General features: G+C 47.4%; 1 protein-coding gene and 1 long non-coding RNA gene across 43 annotated transcripts in view; one reads left to right on the top strand and one right to left on the bottom strand.

Moving 5' to 3' along the window:
• Positions 1 to 341: 341 nt before the first annotated feature.
• Positions 342 to 26,087, bottom strand: part of pcdh2g28 (protocadherin 2 gamma 28) — a 197,058-nt gene continuing 171,312 nt past the window's right edge. For 29 of the 42 annotated variants that reach the window (XM_042073680.1, XM_042073701.1, XM_042073682.1 and 26 more), the window contains 3 exons: positions 10,633 to 10,691; positions 6,002 to 6,162; positions 342 to 3,387 (listed from right to left, as the gene is read on the bottom strand). In XM_042073680.1, coding sequence (XP_041929614.1) covers positions 3,041 to 3,387; positions 6,002 to 6,162; positions 10,633 to 10,691 — 567 coding nt within the window. In that variant the 3' untranslated portion in view covers positions 342 to 3,040. Of the gene's footprint in view, positions 3,388 to 6,001; positions 6,163 to 10,632; positions 10,692 to 16,655; positions 19,489 to 20,198; positions 22,073 to 23,398; positions 25,954 to 26,087 lie in introns of those variants that run through there. The other 13 variants (XM_042073706.1, XM_042073702.1, XM_042073704.1 and 10 more) reach the window with 7 other exon arrangements.
• LOC121693932 lies at positions 9,675 to 15,107 on the top strand. Its single transcript, XR_006025623.1, has 3 exons — positions 9,675 to 9,753; positions 10,883 to 10,887; positions 15,088 to 15,107. It is a non-coding gene; the product is annotated as an uncharacterized LOC121693932 (long non-coding RNA).

The following is a 26,087-nucleotide window of genomic DNA, read 5'->3' as shown; positions in this document are numbered from 1 at the left end:
TCTACACTTGTCATGTACAAAATTACATTGATGTGATCTGTCTTCACTTTTCAATTTCAGTCAATTATTGAGCATTTCTTTTTCTACATTAATTCAAGACCAGACCAACTGACTATTCATGCAGACAGTCCGAGTCGATGAGGATGAACATGGATGATATTCAACATAAAATAAAGATTTCTTAAAAGATAACAAACTAAAAAACACATAACTAAAATGTTCATGGTCAAGGATTCTTCTTCTAAGGTTCCTTCATACATAACACCACTGGTCATTCAATATAGCCAACATCCCCTCCCCCCACACCCAAACCGGAAAATAAATCAACATCAGACTGGTAATGATTTCAGAACCTTTTTATTTGAAATGTCAGTGTTCAAGAGAAAATAAAACAGCAAATATAAATATTAGCATATAAAATAAGAGTAACACAGAGGAGGGAGCCGGGAAGGGGACTAAGCGACTTATAAGAAAGAATATTACAGCAGGATATAGAGTATTACGCCATCAGCAGACACACAAACATATAGAATATTTATATTTCATTTCTTCATATAGACATTGAGAAGCATTCTTGCACATATGCACAACTGGAATCACAAAAGAAACAGAAGGAGATTACAGAGGGTTAGAAAGGTATTGTACACGATGTGGTTTCATTTTGTTTTGTTTCATTTTGTTTCGTAGCAAGGTGATGGAGCAAGTGGCATTAACAGAAAACAAAAATGAACACAAAAAATATGCGCGTTACAGCTCACGATTACCTAAACTACATGTGTGTCACTCAATTTTTTTTGTTGTTGATTTTTCCTTCAAAGTTAATCTCTATTTACAGTTGTGTTTGTTAGTTGGCCTTCGTGGTGCTATAGATTACTACATTTCAAACACATATTTTGAAGAGCAATTCAGATTTTTTTTTCCATTACACTTTTTTCCTCGTTTTCCTGAAAACCAAACAATCAAAACAGAAAGAAACAGTCAAAGTAACACATTCCAGTAGTAAGCCACTCACACCGGGCTCTGAATCTGGAAAGGGAGATCTGGTCGGACACTGGAGTTGAGAACAGCCTAGTCTTTACAGCGGTAGCGGCTGCTAGCTATTTACAACCTGGGAAAAGAGTCATCACCATCACCTGGGACTGTGCAGGTGTGTGCAAGGGAGGAAACCAGCAACAGTGCAGAGGGAGCCGGGGCAACAGAACTGAACTGGGGTCGAAAGTGAGTGAGGCCTCAGAAATACCTTCACCCCTCTTCAACCCCTCTGAGTGGTATGTCCTTTCTAACCACTGGACGGATGAACTGAATATTGCCTGTGATTGGTCAGTGTTCCCCTTTAGACGATATCACTGATTGGGCAGAGGGGGGTGTTTTGAGAGTGGTAGTGTTACTTCTGTACATTCATTAAGTGAAGTCCTCATCTTCCATGTACCCCAGGTGTACCACCCTTACCAGGTACCCTGCACAGCTGCCTGCTCTTTCTCCCTCCACTCCTCACCCTCCAATACAAGCTGCCCCTTCACCACACGGAATAGACAATGAAAAAAAAAAACCCTCCGTCTTATTACACATTGCTTATTCCCTACACACTACAAAACTCAGTTCATTTTAAGGTCAAACAAACAAGCTAGCGTGTTTCATGGTAAGGAAAGAAAGACTCTTTAGAATGGTTGGAGCATAGGGCTCCCCATTTACTACCATAACCTAACTAGGCCACCTACCACAGGCCCTAGAAGTAAAAGTGCTCCCTACGCATTAGGTGGAGGCAATAGTGGGTCACTCACTACTACGTGTCTACAAAGCGTTCACTAGGTGATCAATCACGCGTCCCAGTCCACATCTTCCTTCCCTACAACAGTGCATCTTCAATTATTTGGCTCTCTGTTCAACACTATGCAGTGAGTTTGAGGTTTGAGAGAGGGGAAATTTTACACCTGAAAGTCCAACAGCCAGGAAATGGCTGACTGTAGTCGTGGTGACGGAAAGAACAACATGGCCTTTCCCAATCACTCAGACCCAAGACACATGGGGCTCATGCTCAATTTATAATGACTTTGAAGGGGGGAAAATAAATGCAAGCATGATATAGCTGAATATACTATACTATGCACATCAAAGCGGTTCAGGTTGGTGCTACAAATGCATTCGACAAAGGAGTTGCCAAAAAAAGACAACATTCTCTGTCTGAATAAATGCATAGTTTCGTCCGTGGTTACATCTGTGGAAGATTATTCAATGACTCATGCAAATATTGCGGCCTTGGTTTCTAAGATCTACAGGTCAGTCTCTTGTGCCAAACTTTTCAGTGTGTGTGGTTTTTTTTTCAAGGGGAATATCCAACAGTGGTTTTCTAGGCACAAAACAAGCATCTACTCTTCACTTAGCAAAACAGGGATTGAAAAAATAAACAAACCAAAAAAGCCAAACCCCCTGAAATACATTTCAAAATCACTTTGTGTATGTGAAGGAATCCAACAGAAGAATCACAACACAGGATATTGTGTCTTTTGAAAAATAAAAACAGCCAAGATCTTAAAAATCATTATTGTCATCTATAATCAGAAATCCCTCCCTTCATTCTTACATTAGAGTGAATCAGACAAGAACCAACACCACATAGAATAGTGTTATACTTACAGGCCTATATAAGATACAGGAAAAGTCATTCAAGCAATACACAAGCAATCTGAGGAATCATAACATAAAACAGAATCCAAATTGAATATGAGCTTCCCCGAATTCTTTTCACACTCACTTCCATACACATTCAGAGAGACTTCAGAGACAGTCAAAAATAAACAAACAAACAAAAAAAAAAGGAACCTTACAAAAGGAAACAATACTATCCTTCATGGTACATGGATATTACCGGAGTACTTATCGGTTAACATGGCAATCAGTGAGAGGATTATAGAAGCCAGCTGAGGAAAAACAAAAAACGAAGAGAGAGAGAGAGAGAGAGAGGGCTCCTTCTGTAGCCTCCTCTTTTCCTCCAACTCTCTATCCACTCGCTCTCTCCATCCATCTCTCTGCCTCTCTTTCTCTACTTCTTCTCTTTCTTGGTGGACTTCTTCTTGCTGGCAGGGGTCTGGGCGGCCTTGGGCGGCTCGGACTGGGCCCCGGGGGCACCACCACCGGCGGCACCGTCGGGCCCAGTGGCCTGGGCTGGAGGCAGGGCCTGCTGCGGGGGCATGTTGGGCAGCATCTGCTGCTGGAGCTGCAGCTGCTGCTGCTGCTGCTGCTGGGGGTTGGAGGTGAGCGTGGCGGTGCTGCCGGGGATGTAGACGTTCTGGCGGTAGTCGGGCACGTGCTGCAGGGTGAACTGGGGGCTGTAGCGGGTGCTCAGGCCCATGGTGCCGGGGGTCAGCGTGTTGGTGGCCTCACTCACCTCTGTGGAGGACAGAGAGAGGGACAGAGAGAGAGAATGGAGAATGAGAGAGAGAGAGAGAGAGAGAGAGAGAGAGAGAGAGAGAGAGAGAGAGAGAGAGAGAGGGGGAAAGAGTTATCATCTCGGAAGAGTATCCAGTCAAATGTTACATAACAGGTATAAGAGTGAAATAGAAGAGGGGTAAGAAGGTCAGTAGATAAGGGATTTGTCCAGCTGCACTCCATCTAGAACAGGCAGAAAACCCTGTTGAAACAACCTTATGTAACAAGCACTTCTGCATTTTGCAGATGGCTATGTGTGCCAATTATTCATCCAGCCCCCCTCTTTCTCTATGTATGTGTGTGTGTGTGTGTCTGTCTGTCTGTGTGTGTGTGTGTGTGTGTGTGTGTGTGAGTGTGTTGTGAGTGTGTGCATGTTTATGTTCACGTGTTTCTTCCCTGGGAAGAGTGTCATGGTGACGTGTCTGTCTGCCTCCCATCCCCCACCCCCACAGCCCCCTGCAATGCAGACGCAGAGAGGTGCTCACCCCCCCCTCCCCACTCCCCCACACCGAGCTGTAAACACTGTCTACATGAGAAAAACAGAACAGGAAAGAAAAACACAGAAGAAGAACGTAGGGAAAGAGAGAAACAGAGAGAGAGAGAGAGAGAGAGAGAGAGAGAATGAAGAGACAGAGTGAGTTAAACAGACGAAGGGACTGGCATTTTAGCTGACAGGCATACTGACTTATGGTAAGCTAACAATGGCCTTCAAGCGTCATTGTTTTTGCTACAGTGACACATGTTTTGGTTAAGCAACAGCCAAGTCATCCCACCGTCTCGCTGACCACATCTGCCTCCATAAAAAACAATGTTCCGGAGGAGGACAGAGAGTGCCAGCGCACAGGAACAGATTCATGGAATATCTGACCGATGCCCAGTGCTTTAAGCGCCTCTAATTTTATGGGTAGAACATGTCCTCTGGGCTGAGATGATTCTTGCCTAATGAAAAGCACAACACGTTCACTTCTCCTTCTTTCTCCATCCCCCTCCCCTCTCTCTCCTTTCTCTACCTCTCTCTTTTCCTTCTCTTTCTGCCTCCCCTCCCCTCTGTCTATCTCTCTCAATAGTGATGTGGCATAGGTCACGACCGCCCCGCAGTCTCAGAGCGCCCGTGGAAATGTCTAGGAGCTCTCTGTTCTGACGCAGGCAGTGGGGGAGGGGAGAGAGGATGGAGGCAGGGAGGGATGGTTGGGATGGGGGAGAGCACGCCAGGACTCTTACAATGGAAATGATGACGGCAGTTTCTGTTCTGCATGGGCACGATTTCCTCAACATTTCTGAGCTGTTTGTGTAAGTGTGTGTGTGTGTGTGTGTGTGTGTGTGTGTGTGTGTGTGTGTGTGTGTGTGTGTGTGTGTGTGTGTGTGTGTATGTGTGTTTTAGTGACAAAGATAGCAGAAAGAAAGAAAAGCAAAAGGAGCAAAGGCATTTTCTGGAAGGACCCTTTGAATGAGTCATCATGGCTTTGTTTGTTTACTCTCAACTGTGTGTGTGTGTGTGTGTGTGTGTGTGTGTGTGTGTGTGTGTCTGTATATGATGTTATCTCCACTGTGCTTCTGATGTGGTCTGAGAATATGTGCCACTTTGAATCTCCATCAGCACTGGCCTGCGTGTCCATGTGTGTGTTCGTGTGTGTGTCCACGCGTATGTGTGTGTGTCCACGTGCCCCGCGTGTCCTCTGTTTACATCTAAAAACAGATGCGGGTGTGTGTGTGTGCAGTCCACACTCTGTGGTGGCCAGTGGCCTCTGTGATGTTATTGGATGAAACACTTCCACCCTGGGGCTTCAGTCATTTGTGACATCACCCCACGCACACTAAACCCACAGGCAGGTGTGACAGCAACGGCACAAGCCTGTTCTTCAAGGGCTCAGTGGCTAGTTATGTAATATAAGTGAATGTGTGTGTGTGTGTGTGTGTGTGTGTGTGTGTGTGTGTGTCTGTGTTAGGGTGCGTGTTTTGTGTATAGATCTGGGAAAGCAGTGTCAACCCAATGAGCACTGCTGTCATTGATGGGCACAGAGGCTTCATCAATGAGTCATGAGTCTGGATGCAGCTGCAACGCCTGCAGGGGGGGGGGGGGGACGACTATGGAGCGACAGAGTCCGGAAGACGAGAGAAACAGAGGAAGAGATAGACAGATAGAGATGGAGAGATAGTAACGAGAACCAGGGAAACGCTCACGACTGGAAGGAAGGATATCCGATCATTATTCTCTCTGGCATGAATTGCAAGGTTATCTAATGGGGGTGGAAATCAGTTTGGAACAGGGCAGAGATGGACAGATGCAGAGAAGGGGGGAGAAGGAGAAGAGGGGAAGAAAAGAGCAAAGACTGATGCCTGCAGGAAAGCAGATGCAAGGAGAAGGGAGGACAAGAAAGAAGAAGAGAAGCAAATAAGAAGACAAGAAAAGAGAAGAGAAGGAAGAAAAAAGAAGAGGAGAAGAAGAGAAGCCATGAAAAGAGAAGACATGAAGAGAAGGGCAGACGTAACAGAAGATGAAAGGCAGAGGGAGGTGTAAAAGGATGAGAACATGACAGAACTGAACAAGAGACAAAAGAAATGAAGAGCCAAGAACCTGAGATGAGCAGACAGGAGCGAGGGGATGAGTAGAGAGGAGGGGAGGAGGTGTGAGACGCACCATTGGCGGCAGCCATCAGAGCCTGGAGCTGTTCGGCCTCGGTCGGGGGGTTTGGCCATGGTCCTGTTCCTACGGCAACCTCAGGAGTGGCGGCCGCCCTGCCGGAGAAAGTGAGAAAAGGGGAGGTCTCAGTGCAATTGCCAGATGACAGCCATTTTGGGGCTTCCGTTGCCGGTAGCCTACATGAAAGAGACGTTGTGTGGGATCGTCCCGCAGGAGTAAATAGGGGCTGTGTTTTTATAGGAGGGGAAGGAGCCATGTTGAGTCTGTCCTCTTCTTCAATGTGGTTCTCACGTTATGGTACGGTGAGAAGCAGAAGATCTGACGAACTTCCACTGCCAGAGGTGACCGGTTGTGGTCAGGGATGTGTTTGTTCACACAGGCAGGTGTGTCACACACACACACACACACACACACACACACACACATGTCCACACTAGGTGTGCTTCGCCCTCTTCCTGCTCTGTTGCCTTGAACCGCACCATGCTATAACTCTTGGGGAACATTAATGAGACCAGAAATGGAAAGGTAACAGCTGCCTAAAAGTGGGCCACCACACACACACTCACACACACAAACACAAAACACACACAAAACACACACCACACACACACCACACACACCACACACACAAAACATATAGCCGAGTGTTTCCATCTGGCCAGCAAAAGCCTTGTTCAAAGCCTTGTTTAAAAGTGTGTAATTTGCATAAGTGAGGAACAAAAGCAAAAGTACTTCTGTTTTCCATTAGATTTACTTCATTAGCCCGACACACCACTTTTCCACGCAGACAGCCCCATGACTGCAGGACTAACAGTCATTACCAGCCCCAGTGTGCCTGCTTGCCCACACAAAAACAATACTGGCCCACTTTCACTTGGGCTGCTACCATCTCAACCCTATCAGATAACAAGGCTTTACACTGAAGAGGAATAAAAGTCTTCACTACATAAGATGTGCATGTGTCCATAACGTGTCCAAAACATGTGGTCATCATATGTGTAAAGGATCTAAAGAATTGGTGCAGGATCTATGCAGAATTAAGCTTTTATGTAGAATTAATGTACACACTGGATCTATCTGGTATCTATTGTCAATATCAACCAACACTGTACATGTCATGGTTGTACATAATACAACATAATCAGCATAATTGTACATAATCAGCACTAATCACTGAATGCACACTACCAGTGGGCACCACAACAGAAGCTCTCTCTGGCCAGGCGGTCAACAACACAACACATGTTTATGGCGGAGGTGAGCTGGATTTGACCCGCGGTTAGTTAGCGCCTCGTACTCATAAAGCCGGCATTCTCACTGCCTCTGGGCCCCGGGGGTCCTCTGTGAGCAGACCGGCTGCACAGGGGCCACTCTGTGCATTATGTCCACCGGGGCCCTGGGCCGGGCCCCACAAGGGGTTAAGAGGACGGCTGGGGTCTCTCAGGGGCGTGATGGGGTCCCGATGGGGTCCCGCTTCCTGACTTATACGAGCCCAGGGGCCGTAAAACACAGCCAAAGTGCTACTCCTTTGGTCTCCTTTGAGACTGTGTGGAGACAATTAACTCCAAAACGTGATGGTGGAGACATCTGCACAACGTACAGGCTTAGAGGAGGAGGAGGAGGAGGAGGAAGTGGAAGAGGAAGGGGGGTGGGGGGTGGGCATGAGAAAACAGAAATCTGCGAGGAAGGAGAGAAGGAGAAAAACAAATGAAAGAGAGAAAAAAAGATGTTGAAATGAAAAGTGCGGAGCGGGAAAACAGTGGCCTGCCAAAACTCTGCCTGCCAGGCTTCGCAAGGATTGCAAAAAAGAAAGAATGAAAGAAAAAAAGAAAGGAAGGAGGAGAAATGACGGGAGCCAAAACAAAAAAAAAGCTCCTGATCAGAACCAGAGCTGGACACGGAGACGGAGACGTCCGTCCCCACAGCTCAGCTCACGGCTCCTCACACGGGTCATTCCCACATCACAAATCTCCCCATGTCTCCTGTGGCCGCAGCCTCACCTCTGGCTATCTCCGCCTTCCACAGAAATAAGTGTGTGTGAAGTGCTTTACGCTGGACACCCTACCAATTACAACATCTAAATCCACATTACGGCAATAACCTACGCATCTTCCAATTTGAAGACACACACACACACACACACACACACACACACACACACGCACACAGACAGACAGACAGACACACACACACACACACACACACACACAGAGAGTCACACACACAAAGGTAAGTCCTCAGACACTCTAATGTTCTGCCCAGCTAAGCATTGCTAAACTCTGCTAGCTGAGATAAGAACGCCTCGTTTCACACTAATTCGGTCCACTTTGTTTCCGAGGTTTCTTCCCTTCCTGTGGTGGAGATTATCATATCCTGTGGCCGGGATAATCACTTCCTCTGGTCACGATGACAAAGGAGGGATCCCGAATGCGAGCCTCTCACCATGAAGGAGGGCATGTGGGAATGTGGAGTATACTAAACATAGTACGTAGTACGCATGTAAAAAAACCATCGGCCTGAATTTGTTTTACAAAAATCTCTCTGAGACAAGAGGTGAGTTCACAGATGTGTCATGTCACTTACATAAACAGACTGTGTTTGTTCTTTCATCTTGACAAACCCTTTGGGCATATTACTCACCCAAACAAACAAGACAGGAAGAAGGGAAGGAATCACATGATACACCTACACACACAGCTAATCTACAGAGCTTCACGTCCTACAGGCCACAGCCAAGTCGGAAGCAGGAGTACACACCTACACACTTCACACTCTACATGGGAACCCAAGTCTACTGTCTGCCAGGGTCGGCTAGTTATAGCTCAGTGATGACTGAGGCCTCTACCTACACTCCTATACCTTATCCTCCTGGGCGGCGTCCATCTTAGGCAGGGCGAATTGGACTTCGGGCGACTGAAATGATTAAAGATAAACACCATCTTTAAATCCAACATCAGTTTACACAGTTCTAAGCTGTGGGAACTAATGAACTACATTCTTCATAGCTCTTTCAAAATAGTACTTTCGTTTTTTGGCATCCAGTGTTACGCCGTATGGAAGAGATTGTTCCAACTTCCAATAATACAATAGATCTGATTTGATCCAAATGGTTCTTCCAGGCGTAGAGGCCCTGTGCTCTGCCTGGAATGTGTTGTGCAATGTCTGTTGTGGAAACAGTTGCGGCGCAAGCAGCACCGGCACCAGCTGGCATTAGATAGCCTCACCGAACGCCGGCCAGCGGAGAGGCGCCAACCGTCCCCCTCGTCTTTATCCTCCCCAAAATTTGACGACAGACTGGACCCCGGGGGGATGGGGGGGGTATAGGCGGTGGTGTGGACACTACTATTGGTCCCCAACAAAGAACCAGTCCCCTCGTGTGCGGTTTCTTTTTTTAAACAGTTGCACATTATGACACAAGGGAGAGGACACAAGGCCAAACGCTGGTGAAATAAAAGAGCAGATTTTTTTTCAGTCGGCCCTGTCTGGCCAGAACCTGCCTCGAGCAGCTGCTCAGAGGGCCATGGGAGGGAGAGACGTGTCACAGAGTGAGCGGTGACGGCCATTTTGTTTCATAGCGAGTAGTCTGAGAGAGAAGATTGGAGCTGGAGGGCTGTTGTTATTTCATCGTTACGTATGCTTTGTTTTGATTCGATCCCTTCTCTCTGTTCCCTTCTCTCTCTCTCTCTGTTCCCCTCTTCTTTTAGCCTCGAACTGGAACAGTTTGTTTAGATTCCGCTGTGGCCTTCCAACAGACCTTGACACACAGTACTGTTGCGTGTTTTTTTTTCCTTTCACACATCCATTTGAAGGTAGAGGAATGCAGAGGCCGTCGACGAGAGAAAGAGGGAGAAAAAGAGGACAAGAGAGGAGAGAGAATGTGTGTGTGTGTCTGTGTCTGTGTGTGTGTGTGTGTGTTGTGTGTGTTTGTGTGTGTGTGTGTGTGTGTCTGTGTGTGTGTGGGTGTATGCAAAAGTTTGCAGTGTTAGAATTAAATCTGTAAGCCTTTGCTTTGTGTCCTGCGTCACTACGATGCTATCTGCACTGACAGAACGGTGAGCAAGGGATGGAGAGAGAGAGAGAGAGGAAAAGAGAGCGAGAGAAAGAGAGAGAGAGAGAGAGAGAGAGAGAGAGAGAAAGAGTGTGGAAGAGCCCCATGGCACTGCAATCTAGCGTCTCCTCCTCGCCTGCTGAGCGGAGCAAGGCGTTGCGCACACTGCAGGAGGCCGGCTGTCATGCAAACACAACACACACACACACACACACACACACACACACACACACACACACACACACACACACACACCACAGCCTGTATACCACACAAAGCAGCTAGCTCATAGCCCCTCCTTCATCCACTCCCTGTTCCTTATAAGCTATTTTCAGCTGAGTATTAAGTGCAGGTCATGTCTCCCTTTGTGTAACTTATAGATGAGATATAGACCTCAGTGTTGTTGCAGAAACCCTTTGGGCTGTTATGTTATGTGAAGCTTCTTGTTGTTGGCTGAGAATAGGTCTGTATGCAGTAGAAGGACACAGGGGGAGAAGGAAGAGATGAGGACACTTACCCACTAGGTCCCGGTCTCTGGTTCTGGTTGAAACGCCAGTCCTGGTTAGGAGGCTTTTGCTGAAATGAGAGAAAAAGAGGAGAACACATTGAGTATGAGTGTGCGTAAGGATGTGTGCATTTCCACAACCCACAAAGGGGGCTCTTTAGAGTCTTTATGTCCCATCCAGGCCCCCGTCCAAGGGCCCAGCTGTGCTGTCTGGAGGACAAAGGAAGGAAGGGGTTAAGATGGCCTGCATACATCCTCTCAGCTCTGGTGGCCATGTTCTTTTCTTTTTTTCCCCTCTCTCTCCGTAATCCACCGAGCATGAAATCTCTCGGAGGGACGGAGAGCAACTTGCGCTGCAGACAAAAGTTTTTAATGAGGACAACAAGAAAAAGAATATCAGGCAAATCGAAATCCGATGACATGTTTTGACGGGAAGAGAAGATACGAGAAGAGAAGAGAAGAGAAGAGAAGGGAAGGGGTGCGGAATTGTGTTTGTGTACTGCTGTGTGATCAGACATACATTACTTCCCAGAAGAGACAGAAACGAGAAGAAATAAAACAACTACACAAGGGGAACCATCCAGAACATGGAACGTTCCAAAAGCAACAGGAACAGAGCTTCTACAGACAGACTGTTGTCTCTATCTCTCTCTCTCTCTCTTCACACTACACATAAAAGGGCACACAGGCGTCCCATCTCCAGCACTTAACCCCGTGATTTTAAACCGATAAGGCAGATGAGCCGTTTGCCCACCAGACGAGAGCAGGACAGTCGGCTGGGGCTCTGCCGGCAAGCACACAATCGCCACTTGTTTCCCCCCCTCGATACGACGACAAAATGACCGCCGGCACTAATTGAAAGACTGTGTGATACAGCGTTCGTGAACAAAGATGGGATTGTGTTTACCCACACTAGTTCCAAAAACGCTGGAAAATATAAACAAAAAAACTATTTTATAGCAAGCTGTTTGGAAACTATCACTCGTATATCATCATACAGTTTACTTAAGTTGGAAGAATGCGAAAGAGATAGAAGTGGTGGATTTCTAGATAGATAGAAAGATCTCTCTCTCTCTCTGCCCCTCTCTTTTTGGCTGAGCACTGAGGTGCTGAATGGACTCTTGGCACGGGGCCAGTTCGGCATCCTAATCGCGGGAACAGCTCCCTTGAGAGACAAAGTGTGTGTGTGTGTGTGTGTGTGTGTGTATGTGTGTGTGTGTGTGTGTGTGTGTGTGTGTGTGCTTTTGTGTGTGTCTGTGTGTGTGTGTTTGGAGGGGTGCAGTTGACTGCTCTGGGGGAGCTGAATTATTGAAAAGGCTTTGCTGTAGGTGACACACATGGGTGCATCGCAACATAAATCACATCTCCTTTTACTCTTACAGAGCAACAAACTTAAACACACGCACACACAGTAAATATCTGTGTTAATGCATCACAGAGAGAGAGAGAGAGCGAGAGAGCAAGAGAGAGAGAGAGAGAGAGAGAGAGAGAGGCATACACTATCCCTACTAAAGTAGGACATTCCAAAATATCCGCATTACAGCAGCATACAAGATCAGCTAAACCTATTATTACGATCTCTACTGCCAACAAGCTACAGTACCAGATGACAGACAAAGACCCAGACTATGTACAAACCAAAACAACCCATATAGAGTAGCATGATGGGATTTCATGGAACACAACATATGCCAGGCGTCAACTCTTCTGATTCTTGTAATCCTATACTTCCTGTTGTCTTTGATCTGAACCGGTCACTCGTTTCTATGGGCTGACAGTGACACCTCAGGAGAGATTTGGTGGTTTCCGGTCACGAGCAGCTGCATGCTAGAAGTTCTGCTCTGATACGCCGGAGTCTGTGAGTGTGCTGAGGCTCGCTGCTCGAGGTTACATCTGCTGAGAGGAATTTCAGGTTATAAACAGCAACTTGTGAACACAACCCCACAGTCTTGATGTTGCCATACTAATGACTCTCTCTCCCCTCTCTCTTTGCCCTCACGATAACACCGAGTACATACAAAATGTCGACGAAGACCCGAGAAGATTCTTGTGGGAGGCTTGGTCGTGGAGGTAATGACACATCTCCACACTGACAGAAACCAGAGGGGGGAATTTTTTTCTGTCGAGACTTCCGCTCGCTCACTCTAGGGCTGGGTCTGGAGCGGAAGATTGAGGACGGTGCGATGGTGGGATGCGGAGAGAGGAATAAATACTTCTCCGCTACGTTCCAGGGGCCCGACATTCCATCCCTCTGAGTGAGTCAGTGAGAGGGACTGCGCACTCATGAGGTCATGCTCAAGGTCATGCAGTATCCAATGGCAACACAATGTCTACTGTGTGTGTGTGTGTGTGTGTGTGTGTGTGTGTGTGTAGTGATGTGGGGGGGTGGGATGGGTGTGTGTATGTGTGTGTGTGAGTGTGTGTATAAGTGGGGGGTGGGGGTGTATGAGTATGTGGGTATATGCAAACACATGTCCAACGCTCCACTTGAGCGCTTCAACACAGGGATTTCTCTTGACGCGTCTGGTACAGCTTCACATAAAGGGAGACAGGCAGCCCTCAGCCTCCGATGCAAAACGTGCATGCAAACTGCACCGAGCAGAGCTGAGCGTGCCCAGGGGAGACCAAGCGCACATGCTCCGTGCCCTTTCACACAGAACATGAAACCGTGACGCTTTTCTGCATTTCTCAACTGAAGCCCAATATTTACCTCTGACAACGAAAAAAACATATTCCTTTGCATCTCCTAAAACTTGAAGCATAATGCTCTTCCACAGTCCATAAAAAAGACAAGTATTAGCGAACTGACTAAATTATCATTCATCCCAGCTATTTCATGGCGGATGTGATTCTACCCTGAGAAGGAAAGCTGCTTTAATACTGGCTTTGTAAATAGCTGACCCAAAACACAACCATTAACAAACTTGATGTGTTTGCGGTCTGCTATTGCGCTACGCTCACAGCTCAGAACAAGGTCTGTTTATGAGTTAGTACACCACACAGGCGAGGGGGATTTGGCTACATGTAAATCTGACTTCCAGGTAAGCAGAGTGCTACTGCTAGAGGGGAACCAGGCGCTAATCAACACAGAGTCACCACATCTGGCCTCCATCTCACTAGCCCCTCACGCACACACACACACACAACCACACACACACACATGTGTATGTCCGTGTGCCTCCCAACATGCTCTGCTTCAGAGTGATCGATAGCCTGTTAACCTGCCACGCTTTTTTAGCCGCTCGTCATGAATGGAGGAAACAGACCCCCCCCCCCCCCCCCCCCCCCCCCCGGCCTCCCGCCAAAAGCGCTCCAGGAAGGGGGCGACCGGCGGGGGGACTCACATCTGGGAGAGAGGACAGCAAAAGCCTGCGCACACCACCAGCACTCAGAGACAGAAAATACCAGAGGAGGCACCACCTCAATCACTGGGTTCCTGCTAAAGAGGAAGTCGCCGTTACCTAACATTGTTTTCCATTCTGAGTGAGTGTGTCTCTGTGTGTGTGTGTGTGTGTGTGTGTGTGTATGTGTGTGTGTGTGTGTGTGTGTGTGTCTCCCTCCTATCCCCCCTCCTTCTTTCTCTCTTTCTCTGTCCTGCTCTCAACTGGTGCAGTGAAAGACAACCCAGTGACACGCAATACGACTTTTGTTTGATAACACACGACTGGAAACAAAGGAGAGGCCAGATTGCTTCCCCAATCATCACACCACGGGACTCTGCTGTAGATACTGAAAGGACAAAGGGGGAGAAAAAACAAATAACAGAAGAAACCAAACAGCGTAGTTGAGTTATTCACATTCAAAAGCTGTCACAATCTGTGAAGCACGATATAGGGCACAACAAGAAAGCTTAGGGATGGACTTAGGGCAGGACGACAGTGACCGAAGATGGGCATTAATCTGGCACACACGCTCTCATTTCAAGACAACTCTGACCCTGAAAGCCTATGGCTCAGAATCCTGCTGTTCAATGGAGGAAGCAGGACAAAGAAAATGGCTGACAGAAAATGTAGACCTCTATCACCTAACTAAGAACGACTATGAATAAAAGAAACAGCAACAGTGTCTGAAGCTAGGATGAAAGGCTTGTGTGTGTGTGTGTGTGTGTGTGTGTGTGTGTGTGTGTGTGTGTGTGTGTGTGTGTGTGGTGTGTGTGTGTGTGTGTGTGTGTGTGTGAGGAAGAGAGAGAGAGAGAAAGAGAGAGGGAGTGAGAGAGAGAGAGAGAAAGGGGGATTCCAGCATAGCGGGAATCAAGAGTCTCTTTCCTGCTCCTGAGACAGCAGTAAAGGAAGAGGGGTGAAGAGGCAGAGGCAAGCACAAAGCAGGGGAACAGGCAGAAAAGAAGCTGACGCAGTAACAACACCAATCTCCAACACACACACACACACACACACACACGCACACACACGCTGCCCAGGATACCCTGTGGAGAACACACAGCTCTGCCAGGAACAAGCAAAGGCTTAGCCTCTCTCTCTGTTCCTCTCCCTCTCTCTCTCTCCCTCTCTCTTCCCTGCCTCCCTCTCTCTTTTTCTCTTTTCTGGTTCTGGCCTGTTGGTCGTGGGTCCATTAGAGGCCGGGTCCATCTGTCACCATCACTATTCACGTGTGGTCACTTTTCATCCCTCTCTCCTAGTGCCCACCCAGCCCTGCCCTGCCCTGCCCCCACTCCCTCTCCCACCCCTGCACCCTTTCCCCCCTCCACCAGACGCACGTGTCACACAAGTGCGGACAGATGGCACCCGGCTGACCCAAGGGATGGGCTGGCTCCCAGAGGGCAAACACGAGGGACGGGGCAAGAAAAAACAGAGATGGAGAGAGAGAAAGAGAGGGAGAGAGAGAGATAGAAAAGAAAATCCCATCTTCTTTATCCCTCAACATCTAGGCATCTATGATGGAAATGCAAGATATCGTTATAGAGTCCAGATTGGGTCTCCTGGGCCTGACCAAACCTCTGGGTCAGCCACACAGCTGTGCTTCTACATAACTCGCCAGAAGCCCTAAATAACTCCTCCAGGAAGTCCACCACCTCTAACTGCCCCCAGGAGGGTACCTCATAGTCTATGCCATTATCATCTACAGCCAAAGGAGACTAGCGAACACACACACACACACACACACACACACACACACACACACACACACACATGGGCAATCTATCACACAGGGACAATGACACAGACATCTCTCATACATTCTGTGGAGCCCAGTGACTCACATGAGGTATGGAAGCAATCCCCTCTGGCTGAAGGCACAACAGGAAGTGGGAGGTCACAGGGGTGACCCCTGGAATCCTGTTATTCAGCCACCGCTGTCCTCCTCAGCTCACTTCCCTCCTCTCTGTCTGTCCATCCTTCCCTTCCCCACCCCCTTCTCTTTCCTTTCTTCCTCTTCCAACACCAGACCTAGTATCTCTCTCTCTCGCTCGCTCTCTGCCATCTGCCCTACAGTTTCTCCCTGTGAACCACAACCCCCTATCACATCCATCCAAATCTCTTAAAAGCTCTCCTTCTGCTCTCTGTACCTTCACTGTTTTCCCCCCTGTCTGCTATCATTCCCTGTAGCCTCTTTCACAGAACTCACCCTCTCCTCTCCAATGCTTGCTGCAACACAGCTGCCCCGCTGACACAGTAACATCCCAGGCACCACTTCCTTAAGATTAAATATGAAAAAGATGCTCAGCTTGGGTTTGCTGCGTGACACAGTTTTAGCAGGCTTCAAGAGGAAGCCTCCTGTGAGAGATACTGAACAGAGAGGAAGAGAGAGGGAATACAGAGAGAAAGACAGAAAAATGAGAGACAGAGTACTCTAGAAAACAGCCTGTGGTGTTAACTCTCCAAATCCCAGGGTGAAAACGCTGTAATGGAGAGGAAAATCTGAAGGAGATAACACCAGGAAAAACGACCAGCAGAAACTCACTCCAGCTGAAAATATACTCCATAGCATGAGGTAAACTCAAAGTAAAAACAAAATGGCGGCCACGTGGGCTTTGGACGCCACCTCACTGGGGCGAGATGAGTGAAAAGGACCCTCACCTCATTGACTGAGTTTGTTAAGTGTTTCCGCGTAAGGGTCATGTTGAGCGTGTTATTGTGGCTCAGCATGGGCGTCTTGACAAAGACAAAGTCACTGCGGCTGGACAGCGTGGAGTAGCAAGGCCTGTAGGTGCGCGTGTAGGGCTCCTGGGTCCCCCCCACCACCTCCATGTACCTGATGGGCCCGTCGGTGTTCAGCTGGAGGTGGAGGTCCTTGTTGTTGCGCTGGTGGTAGGAGGGCCTGGTCCGGAGCCCCTTGCGTGGGTAGCAGCAGTCCGAGTCGGTCCGGTGCTGCAGGCACCTCACCAGGAGTACCACCATGGTGATGAGGAAGACGCCAGTGACCGCAGCCAGAGCTGCGATGAGATAGAGGGTGGAGTTGGTCATCCAGTCGGGGCCCCGACGGGAGATCATGTGCGAGTCCGAGGTTGTGTCGGCTCCCTCCTCCTCGACCGTGACCGTCACGGAGACGCTCGATGAGAGCTGCGCCAACTCGCCGTTGTCCTTGACGACCACGGAGAAGCTGTACGTGGTCCCGATGACGTCCTTGTCGTCCTCGGCGAGTTTGCGCGTGGTGCAGAGCTGGCCCGAGTGCGGGTTGATGCTGAAAAGCGCCGCGTCCTGCCCGGGCGGGATGCTGTAGGACAGCCAGGCGTTATAGCCACTGTCCGGGTCCACGGCCACGATCTTGCCGACGACGTGGCCCACGGGAGCAGAGCTGGGGATAGTCAGCTGGACGCCCTCTTCGGCGTTGTGGGCGGGGTAGAGGATGACAGGCGGGTTGTCGTTCTGGTCGACGACGAAGACATGGACGGTGACGTTGGAGGTGCGTGGTGGTGAGCCGGAGTCGCGCACCTGCACGTGGATCTGGAAGGCGTTCATCTGCTCATAGTCCAGCGATCGCATGGTGACGATATTCCCGTTGTCCTGGTTAATGTAGACGTACGAGGCAACCGACGTGCCCTGGACGGGCGACTCGAGGATGGAGTACAACAAACGGGCGTTCTCCCCAAAGTCTGGGTCAAACGCAGAGACGGTGACAATGAGCGTTCCCGGGGCGTTGTTCTCAGTGATGTCCACTGAGTAGGAGGACTGTGAGAAGGTTGGTGCATTGTCGTTGACGTCAGACAAAGCTACCACAAAGGCATTGTGGGAAGACAGCGGTGGGGTACCCGCGTCTGTCGCCGTGACAACCACCTTGTACTCCGCCACGGTCTCTCTGTCCAGGCGACCGTCTGTGACGAGCTTGTAATGCTCACCGAAAACAGACATGAGTTTGAATGGCAGCCCTGATGCCACCTTCAGTGTCATCTTGCCATTTTTACCAGAGTCTAAATCTTTAGCGCTAATTAGTGCAATAACTGTGCCTGGCTCAGCATCCTCTCTGATTGAACTGGTTAGAGAGGTCAATGTCACCTCCGGGGTGTTGTCATTTACGTCAACTACCTCAATTTTGACATTACATGAACCCTCCATGGCAGGGTTGCCACTATCTCTGGCCTGAAGGGTGACGTCATACATATCCGCCATTTCATAGTCAATATCCCCGGTGACAAGAATTTCTCCTGTTTTAGAATCCACACTGAAAAGTTTTAGGATCTTATCGGAAGTGTATTTACTGAAATGATATGTTATCTGACCGTTCAAGCCGCTGTCAATGTCAGTCGCATTTAATTGCGTTACTAAAGTCCCTGGAGGAGAGTTTTCTAATAAACTAACTTTAATGACTGGCTGGTCAAATACCGGAGCGTTGTCATTCACGTCCAGAATATTAATGTGCACGAGTGTGGTCCCAGATTTCTCCGGTTGTCCCCCGTCCACCGCCGTGAGCAAGAGGCGGAACCCTTCTTGCGTTTCCCGATCGAGCGCTTTCTCCAACACCAGCTCGGGGAATTTACTCCCGTCACTTTTCGTTTCGACAGTCAGCGCGAAAAAGTCATTGGAAGCGAGTTGATATGTCCGTAGCGAGTTGATGCCCACATCGGGATCATGCGCACTCTCAAGTCTAAACCGGGTGCCCGGCCCGGCCGCCTCGGAAATGTCCAGCGTTGTATTCCTTGCGGGGAACTGGGGAGCATTGTCATTCACATCTAGAATTTCCACTACAACGCGGTGCATTTCTAACGGGTTCTGGAGAATTACTTGAAGGTGTAAAGAACATGTTGAACTTAATTCACACATTACTTCCCTATCAATTATCTCTTTAATTACCAAGGCTCCGCTGACAGAGTTTATCTCGAAGTATTGAGCCGATGAGTCCGAAATGATGCGTAGATTTCGCTCACTAATCCTTTGGGTGTTCAGTCCCAAATCTTTTGCGATGTTCCCGACCACGGATCCCTGTGGTACCTCCTCAGCAACAGAGTAGTTCAGCTCCGCGACAGCCTGAGAGAGGCACGCCAGCGAAAAGGAGAGCCAGAGGACCGGCCATTCCGACGACCGTCTCCACTTTCTCTCCATTGTGAGAGTCCGCAGATCCAGGGAAAGAAAAGTGAAAATGCTGACTTTATCGTAACGAATCCATCGTCTCGTTAAAGCAAGGCTACCATTTTGTCCGGGCTAGTATCCGTTTCAAGAAAAGTAGACGGTAGTTTTCGAACATATTCATTATGTCAAGAACTTAAACGCGGATTAAAACGGGAAAGCAAAAACTTCACCCAGCCATCTCCCTAAACTCCGAATGCAGCCCTGTGCCTCTCCGCTCCTCTATGGGGCGGAGACAGCACCACAAAGGCGAACTTCCTATTGGCCAGTGCACGAGTTGCGCGTTCACAATGCAAAACTTTCTTCCAGAATTTAGGGAGAGCGCAGAGGACCTCTCTTTCTATCTTCTATTCTGTTTCCACAGACACAGGCCAATGGATTACCCTCTGCCTCAGCGTGCAACGTAAAAGTCTTCTGTAAACAACAGGTAACACTCATTAAACTCGAAATTGACTGAAAGCAGAATAACGTAATATTAAACACTATCAATAAAGAATCGAGTTTGAAGTGAGAAAAAATAGTAACGTGTTGTTTTTGTAGTCCATCGACTTCCATTTCTGGTAATTCGAGACAAAAGACGGTACTATATTATTTTTTATTCTCGGAACAAGACTGACTCCGTTTAGAGGCGATGATGGACACAAAGGGAACGCTATTTCCACCATTCTTTTTTCCATATATCCTACCACAAGACGGCGATGTTGCGAAAATTCCTGGACAATCAGTATGCGTGTTGAAACAGCAGATTTTGCAGATGTTGCATTCTGTTATTAGAGTAGGCCTACTTGCCAGTGAGAAGCATTTTGATCTCATACGAAAAAATAGTAATCTTTCCAATGTCAAAATAATCATAAAACATAGTAAAATAAATAAATAATCAAAATGTAATATTCAAAGCAAGTGTGTTTGTGTGCACGTTTGTGTGAGTTTTGAAAAAAAAAAAAACTATTATAAATTATTATAAATAGTAGTATAAACTGGTACAGAAGAAGTCAGGTTTCATTACACAGTTTTACAGTTGTGAGGGGAAATGTGGTAATTATTATATGACTGTCTCACCTGTTGACTCTCAAAAGTCCAGGCGTTGTCAGGCAAAGACGCATCTAACACGCTGATCATGTCCTTAAAGTCAAGAGTGCTGCTGGGTTTAACGAGGGTGAAATCACTGAACTCCGACAAGGGAGAGAGACAGGACCTGAAGGACTGGCTATGAGATAGCATGTCCCCTCCCAGCACCTCCACATATTTAATAGGCCCGTCTGTGTTTAGCTGCAGCTGGAGGTTCCTGGCTCGGAAATCATCGGAGTCCATGCGTCTCATGCAGCAGGTGGAACTACGTCTGGCGCTTCTTGCACATTTCACCACTAAGATTAGACAGGTGACTAAAGATAGCACTGACACGGAGGCCAGAGACAAAATCAAATAAAAGGCTATTCGTCCATTTTTCTTGATTGGCTCTGGGTCTTTTTGCCGGAGATCTAACACGGGCTCGTGGATCCCGTCCTCGAACAGTATGGACACGGTAGCAGTAGCGGACTGGGCCGGAACCCCGTTGTCTCTAATCTCTACCAGCAGTGTCTGAGCGGAGTCGTCCTCCTCTGAAACAGCGCGTCTAGTCCTCACTTCTCCTGTGTAAACATTCACACTGAACAGAGACTCATCTGTAGCCTCTGCCAACTTATAAGACATCCACGCGTTGTGACCCGAGTCAGCATCCACGGCTGTCACCTTAGTAACCAGGTGGCCAGATTTAGCTGAGCGGGGTATTTTCTGGTGAGAGAGCGAGCCCATGGGCCCAGATGGGTATATCACAGTGGGCGCATTGTCGTTTTGATCCACAATAAAAACATGGACAGTGACATTGCTGCTTAGAGATGGACTGCCGTTATCTGACGCTTGCACTTGAATATGAAAGGCTTTAAGATTCTCATAGTCAAACGAGTGCATGCTATAGATGCTGCCGTTATCAGAGTTAATGTAAACATAGGAAGAGATCGGCACATCATTCACTTTAGTGTCCAGAACAGAATAGGAAACTTTGGCATTCTCCCCCGTGTCTGGATCAACAGCAGAGACTGAAGTCACAATTTTCCCTGCTGCAGAATTTTCTTCCAAATAAACTGTGTATATGGGCTGAGTGAAAGCAGGGGGGTTGTCATTAACGTCCTGGATACTAAACACAAAAGATTTCTGGGTTGTGAGAGGGGGAGAGCCCGAATCTGTGGCACTGATCTCAACTTTGTATTCTATGTGCTTTTCACGGTCAAGCAGAGAACTAGTTACCAATTCATAATGGTTCTCAAAAGACTGCTTTAATGTAAAAGGTACATCACCTAAAACTCGAAGACTAACTTTACCGTTGTCACTCGAGTCTAAATCCCGCGCACTTATAAGTCCCACAACTGTTCCGACAGGCGAGTTTTCGGGCATTGAACTGGACAAAGATTTAAGTACGATGTCTGGTGCATTGTCATTTACGTCCACAACACTGATTTGGATACTGCTATGTCCCCTCATTTCTGGACTACCTTTGTCTTTGGCAACCAAATCAATTGAATATAATGAAGTACTCTCATAATCCAACTTTCTCTTTAATGTCATCAGCCCTGTCTCAGAATTTAAATTAAAAATATCTAATATGGTTTCTGGGGTTTGGTCTCCGAAGAAATACTGAATTTCTCCATTTGGACCTTCATCTAAGTCCGTGGCTTTCAGTCCAATAACAATGGTGCCAGATGTCACATTTTCCAAAATAGATATATCATAGGATTGTTTATCAAACTGCGGTGCATTGTCATTTGTGTCCAAAACTTTAACCGTAATTTGGACTGTGCCTGTTCTCACAGGACTCCCCCCATCGACAGCGGTCAAAACTAACTTGTGAGTCTCCTGCTTTTCTCTGTCTAGGGCTTTAGACATGACAAGCTCCGGCAACTTTCTGCCACCTTTTAGAATCTTTGTGTTAACTGAAAAATATTCATTACTATTAAGAGTATAAGAGCGCAATGCGTTGCTGCCCACATCTGGGTCCTGCGCACTCTCCAATGGAAAGCGCGTTCCGGATGCCGTGACCTCCGCAATAGACAGAACAAATACTTTTGTTTCGAAGTTTGGAGCATTATCATTTATGTCTTGAATTTCCACAACGACTCGGTGTAGCTGCAAAGGAGCCTCGGCTATAACCTCTATAGGAAGCACGCAAGAAGCGCTTTCCCCACACAGTCCCTCGCGGTCTATTCTATCGTTAACGACAAGCTCTCCTTTTCCCACATCCACCCTGAAATACTGCTTACCAGCCTCAGCGGAGACGCGGAGATTACGGTTTGATATTTCAGCCAAAGTCAAGCCCAGGTCTTTCCCTATATTTCCAACAACAGACCCCATTGCAGATTCCTCCGGGATTGTATAACGAATCTGTCCACTCACGAGATTCCATGACAGAAAAATACAAAGCAAGCAAATCCTCTCCAGCTCGAACACCGAGACCGCTCTCCTGGGTTTCATTTCAACAGAAAAATAAACAGTTATAAGTCACGCGTGTATGTCCTATTATGCCAGGTCATTCGAATACAGGGTTGTATAAAGACGCAAAAGCCACAGATCCACAGTGGTGGTGATGGTAGCCTCTTTGTCTCCATTCCAGTTCTAAGCATCACAGAGTGGATGCTGAGGCTGCAGCGACTAGATCCCTTTGAACGGAGCAGCTTTCTATTGGTGCACTCCACATTATGGATTGCGCCAATAGAAGCACGACTCTGAGTTAAAGATACATGCAGGGATGTCTGTGAGGGTTTTTGTTATACAAGGAAAATACAACAGATCTATCATAACTGGTATAATAGGTTATTACAACACATCAGTTGTGTGCATGGTGAAGAAGTAGAAAAGTGTAGTATAAGTGTGTGCGCGTGTGTGTGGAAGAGAGATAGAGAGAGAGAGAGGAAGGGAGAGAGAAAGAGAGAGAGAGAGAGGAAGGGAGAGAGAAAGAATGGGAAAGGAGGGTGAAGTTGAATAGACAGCGTGTAACCGTCGCTGTCCACAATGGTAGTGCTGAAATTAAGCAGACGATACACTCAAATCGGTAATAAGTAGGCTAATAAGGCCTAATAAATAATTAACCTCTTTCTGCAATAACAAGTTAATTGCTCAGTCTTTTATAATATACTGGATAATTATGTAGTAACACAACAGCCCACACCTCATGATCATCTTTAGTGGCCCCAATTCTATCTTATTTGAACTTTTGAACTTGTCATTACCTGTTGACTCTCAAAAGTCCAAGCGTTGTCAGGCAAAGACGCATCTAACACGCTGATCATGTCCTTAAAGTCAAGAGTGCTGCTGGGTTTAACGAAGGTGAAATCACTGAACTCCGACAGGGGAGAGAGACAGGACCTGAAGGACTGGCTATGAGATAACATGTCCCCTCCCAGCACCTCCACATATTTAATAGGCCCGTCTGTGTTCAGCTGCAGCTGGAGGTTCCTGGCTCGGAAGTCATCGGAGTCCATGCGTCTCATGCAGCAGGTGGAACGAGTCGTGCTGTGCCGCGCACATCTTACTAGCAAGATAAAAAATGTAACCAAAGACAAGACGGACACTGCGGCCAGAGAGACAATTAAATAAAAAGTAATTCTACCAGTTTTCTTGATTGGCTCTGGATCTTTTTGCCGGAGATCTAACACGGGCTCGTGGGTCCCGTCCTCTAACAGTATGGACACGGTAGCAGTAGCTGACTGGGCCGGAACCCCGTTGTCTCTAATCTCTACCAGCAGTGTCTGAGCGGAGTCGTCCTCCTCTGAAACAGCGCGTCTAGTCCTCACCTCTCCTGTGTAAACATTCACACTAAAGAGAGACTCATCTGTAGCCTCTGCCAACTTGTAAGACATCCACGCGTTGTGACCCGAGTCAGCATCCACAGCTGTCACTTTAGTAACAAGGTGACCTGCTTTAGCTGAGCGGGGTATCTTCTGGTGAGTGAGCGAGCCCATTGCCGTAGACGGGTATATGATAGCAGGTGCATTGTCATTCTCATCAAGAATAAAGACGTGAACTGTAACATTGCTGCTCAGCGAGGGAGAGCCTTGGTCTGACGCCTGCACCCGAATCTGAAACACGCTCAGCCTCTCATAATCAAAGGAATGCAGGCTGAAAATGCTGCCGTTATCCGAGTTAATGTAAACATGCGAAGAGGCCGTCACGTCTTGCACTTTTGAGTCCAATATTGAGTAGGACACCATAGCATTCTCTCCCGTGTCTGGGTCAACTGCGGAAACACCAGCTATAATTTTCCCAGGTTCACTGTTTTCTTTGACATAGACTGTATAGGAAGGCTGAGTAAAGGACGGTGGATTGTCATTAACGTCTAAAATACTAACTCTCACTTTTGCGTTTGAGGAAAGAGGAGGGGAACCCGAGTCAACGGCAATAAGTTCTATACTATATTCCTGCATTTCTTCCCGGTCTAATTTAGCATCCGTAACCAAAGCGTAATGGTCTGAAAATGAAGGCTTCAGTTTAAATGGATAGTCAGAGCTCATCTTTACCGTGACTTTTCCATTATCGCCTGCATCTGCGTCTTTTGTGCTTATCAGTGCAATTACAGTTCCTATAGCTGCGTCTTCTCTGACAGGTTTAGGAGGGGAGGTGAAAACTACCTCAGGTGCGTTGTCGTTAACATCAACAATGTCAATACGCACTCGACTGTGTCCCTCCATAACCGGCACTCCCTTATCAGTTGCTCTGACATCAAATTGATAAGAACTGGCATCCTCATAGTCTAAGGGCGCGTTCAGTAAAATATCTCCCGTTTGAGGATCTATGATAAGTTTGTTCTGAACCTCTCCTTGTGTGTGCGAGCCAAACGAATATATCACCTCACCGTTTATACCTTCATCTAAATCCACAGCTCTGACTGTTAACACTTTTGTTCCATTCGGTGCGTTTTCACTGACCCTGATCTCATAGTCCGATTTTTCAAAAACTGGCGCGTTGTCGTTTACATCGAGCACCTTAATGGTAATGTGAGTTGTGCCAGATCTGGGAGGGCTACCTCCATCAACAGCTTTTAGAATAAGGCTATGCATATGCTCTTTCTCTCTGTCGGCTGTTTTGTCTAGAACTAATTCGGGAATTTTAGATCCATCTTTTTTCGTGATGATATTCAAAGAAAAATATTCATTTTTACTCAAAACGTATGTTTTCAATGCATTTGTACCGACATCCGCATCGCGTGCTACTTCCAGAGGAAATTTAGATCCTGGTAATGTGTTTTCAGCCACGTTTAGCGTGTGCTCGTTAGAATGAAATTCTGGTGAGTTATCATTAATGTCCTGAATGTCCACCTCCACCCTGTAAAGCTGGAGTGGCTCTTCTATCACCACTTGCACTGGCAAAACACAACTCGAGCTTTGTCCACACAGCGATTCTCTGTCTATTCTTTCATTCACGATCAGATCGCCCTTCTTGAAGTCCACACTGAAATACTGCTTACCATTCTCCGAGGCGATACTTAGTTTACTACTCGATATTTCCGAAAAGCTTATGCTCAGGTCCTTCGCTAAATTCCCAACAACAGAGCCTTTCTTGGACTCCTCTGGAACAGAGTAACGTGTCTGCGCATCTGCTACATTCCACAACAACGAAAACAAGAGAAACCAATGTGCGCTCCATTCCAAATGCTTTGTTGTACATCCGACATCCATCGTGGAGAAAACTGCACAGCCCACACGAAGAGTTCAGCACATTGCAGAGTATATCACTTCATATACAGTTGACTCTTAACTCATCCTACATGTCATTATCAAGCGCAGCCCAGCCTCTCATCTGCTCTGCTCATTGCGGGGATTCTGGGGAGGTGGGGAGAAGAGTGGATCTCTTTACAATATGCAACATCCAATTGGTGGAGATCTCTCCAATGGAGAGAGGGTGAGCTGTACTGATATTTAA

This window comes from Alosa sapidissima, chromosome 20 (genome assembly GCF_018492685.1).
Source record: "Alosa sapidissima isolate fAloSap1 chromosome 20, fAloSap1.pri, whole genome shotgun sequence".
Classification (NCBI taxonomy): Eukaryota; Metazoa; Chordata; class Actinopteri; order Clupeiformes; family Clupeidae; genus Alosa; species Alosa sapidissima.
Note: the sequence above shows the minus strand (reverse complement) of the source record. Positions and strands in the feature narration are given on the sequence as shown.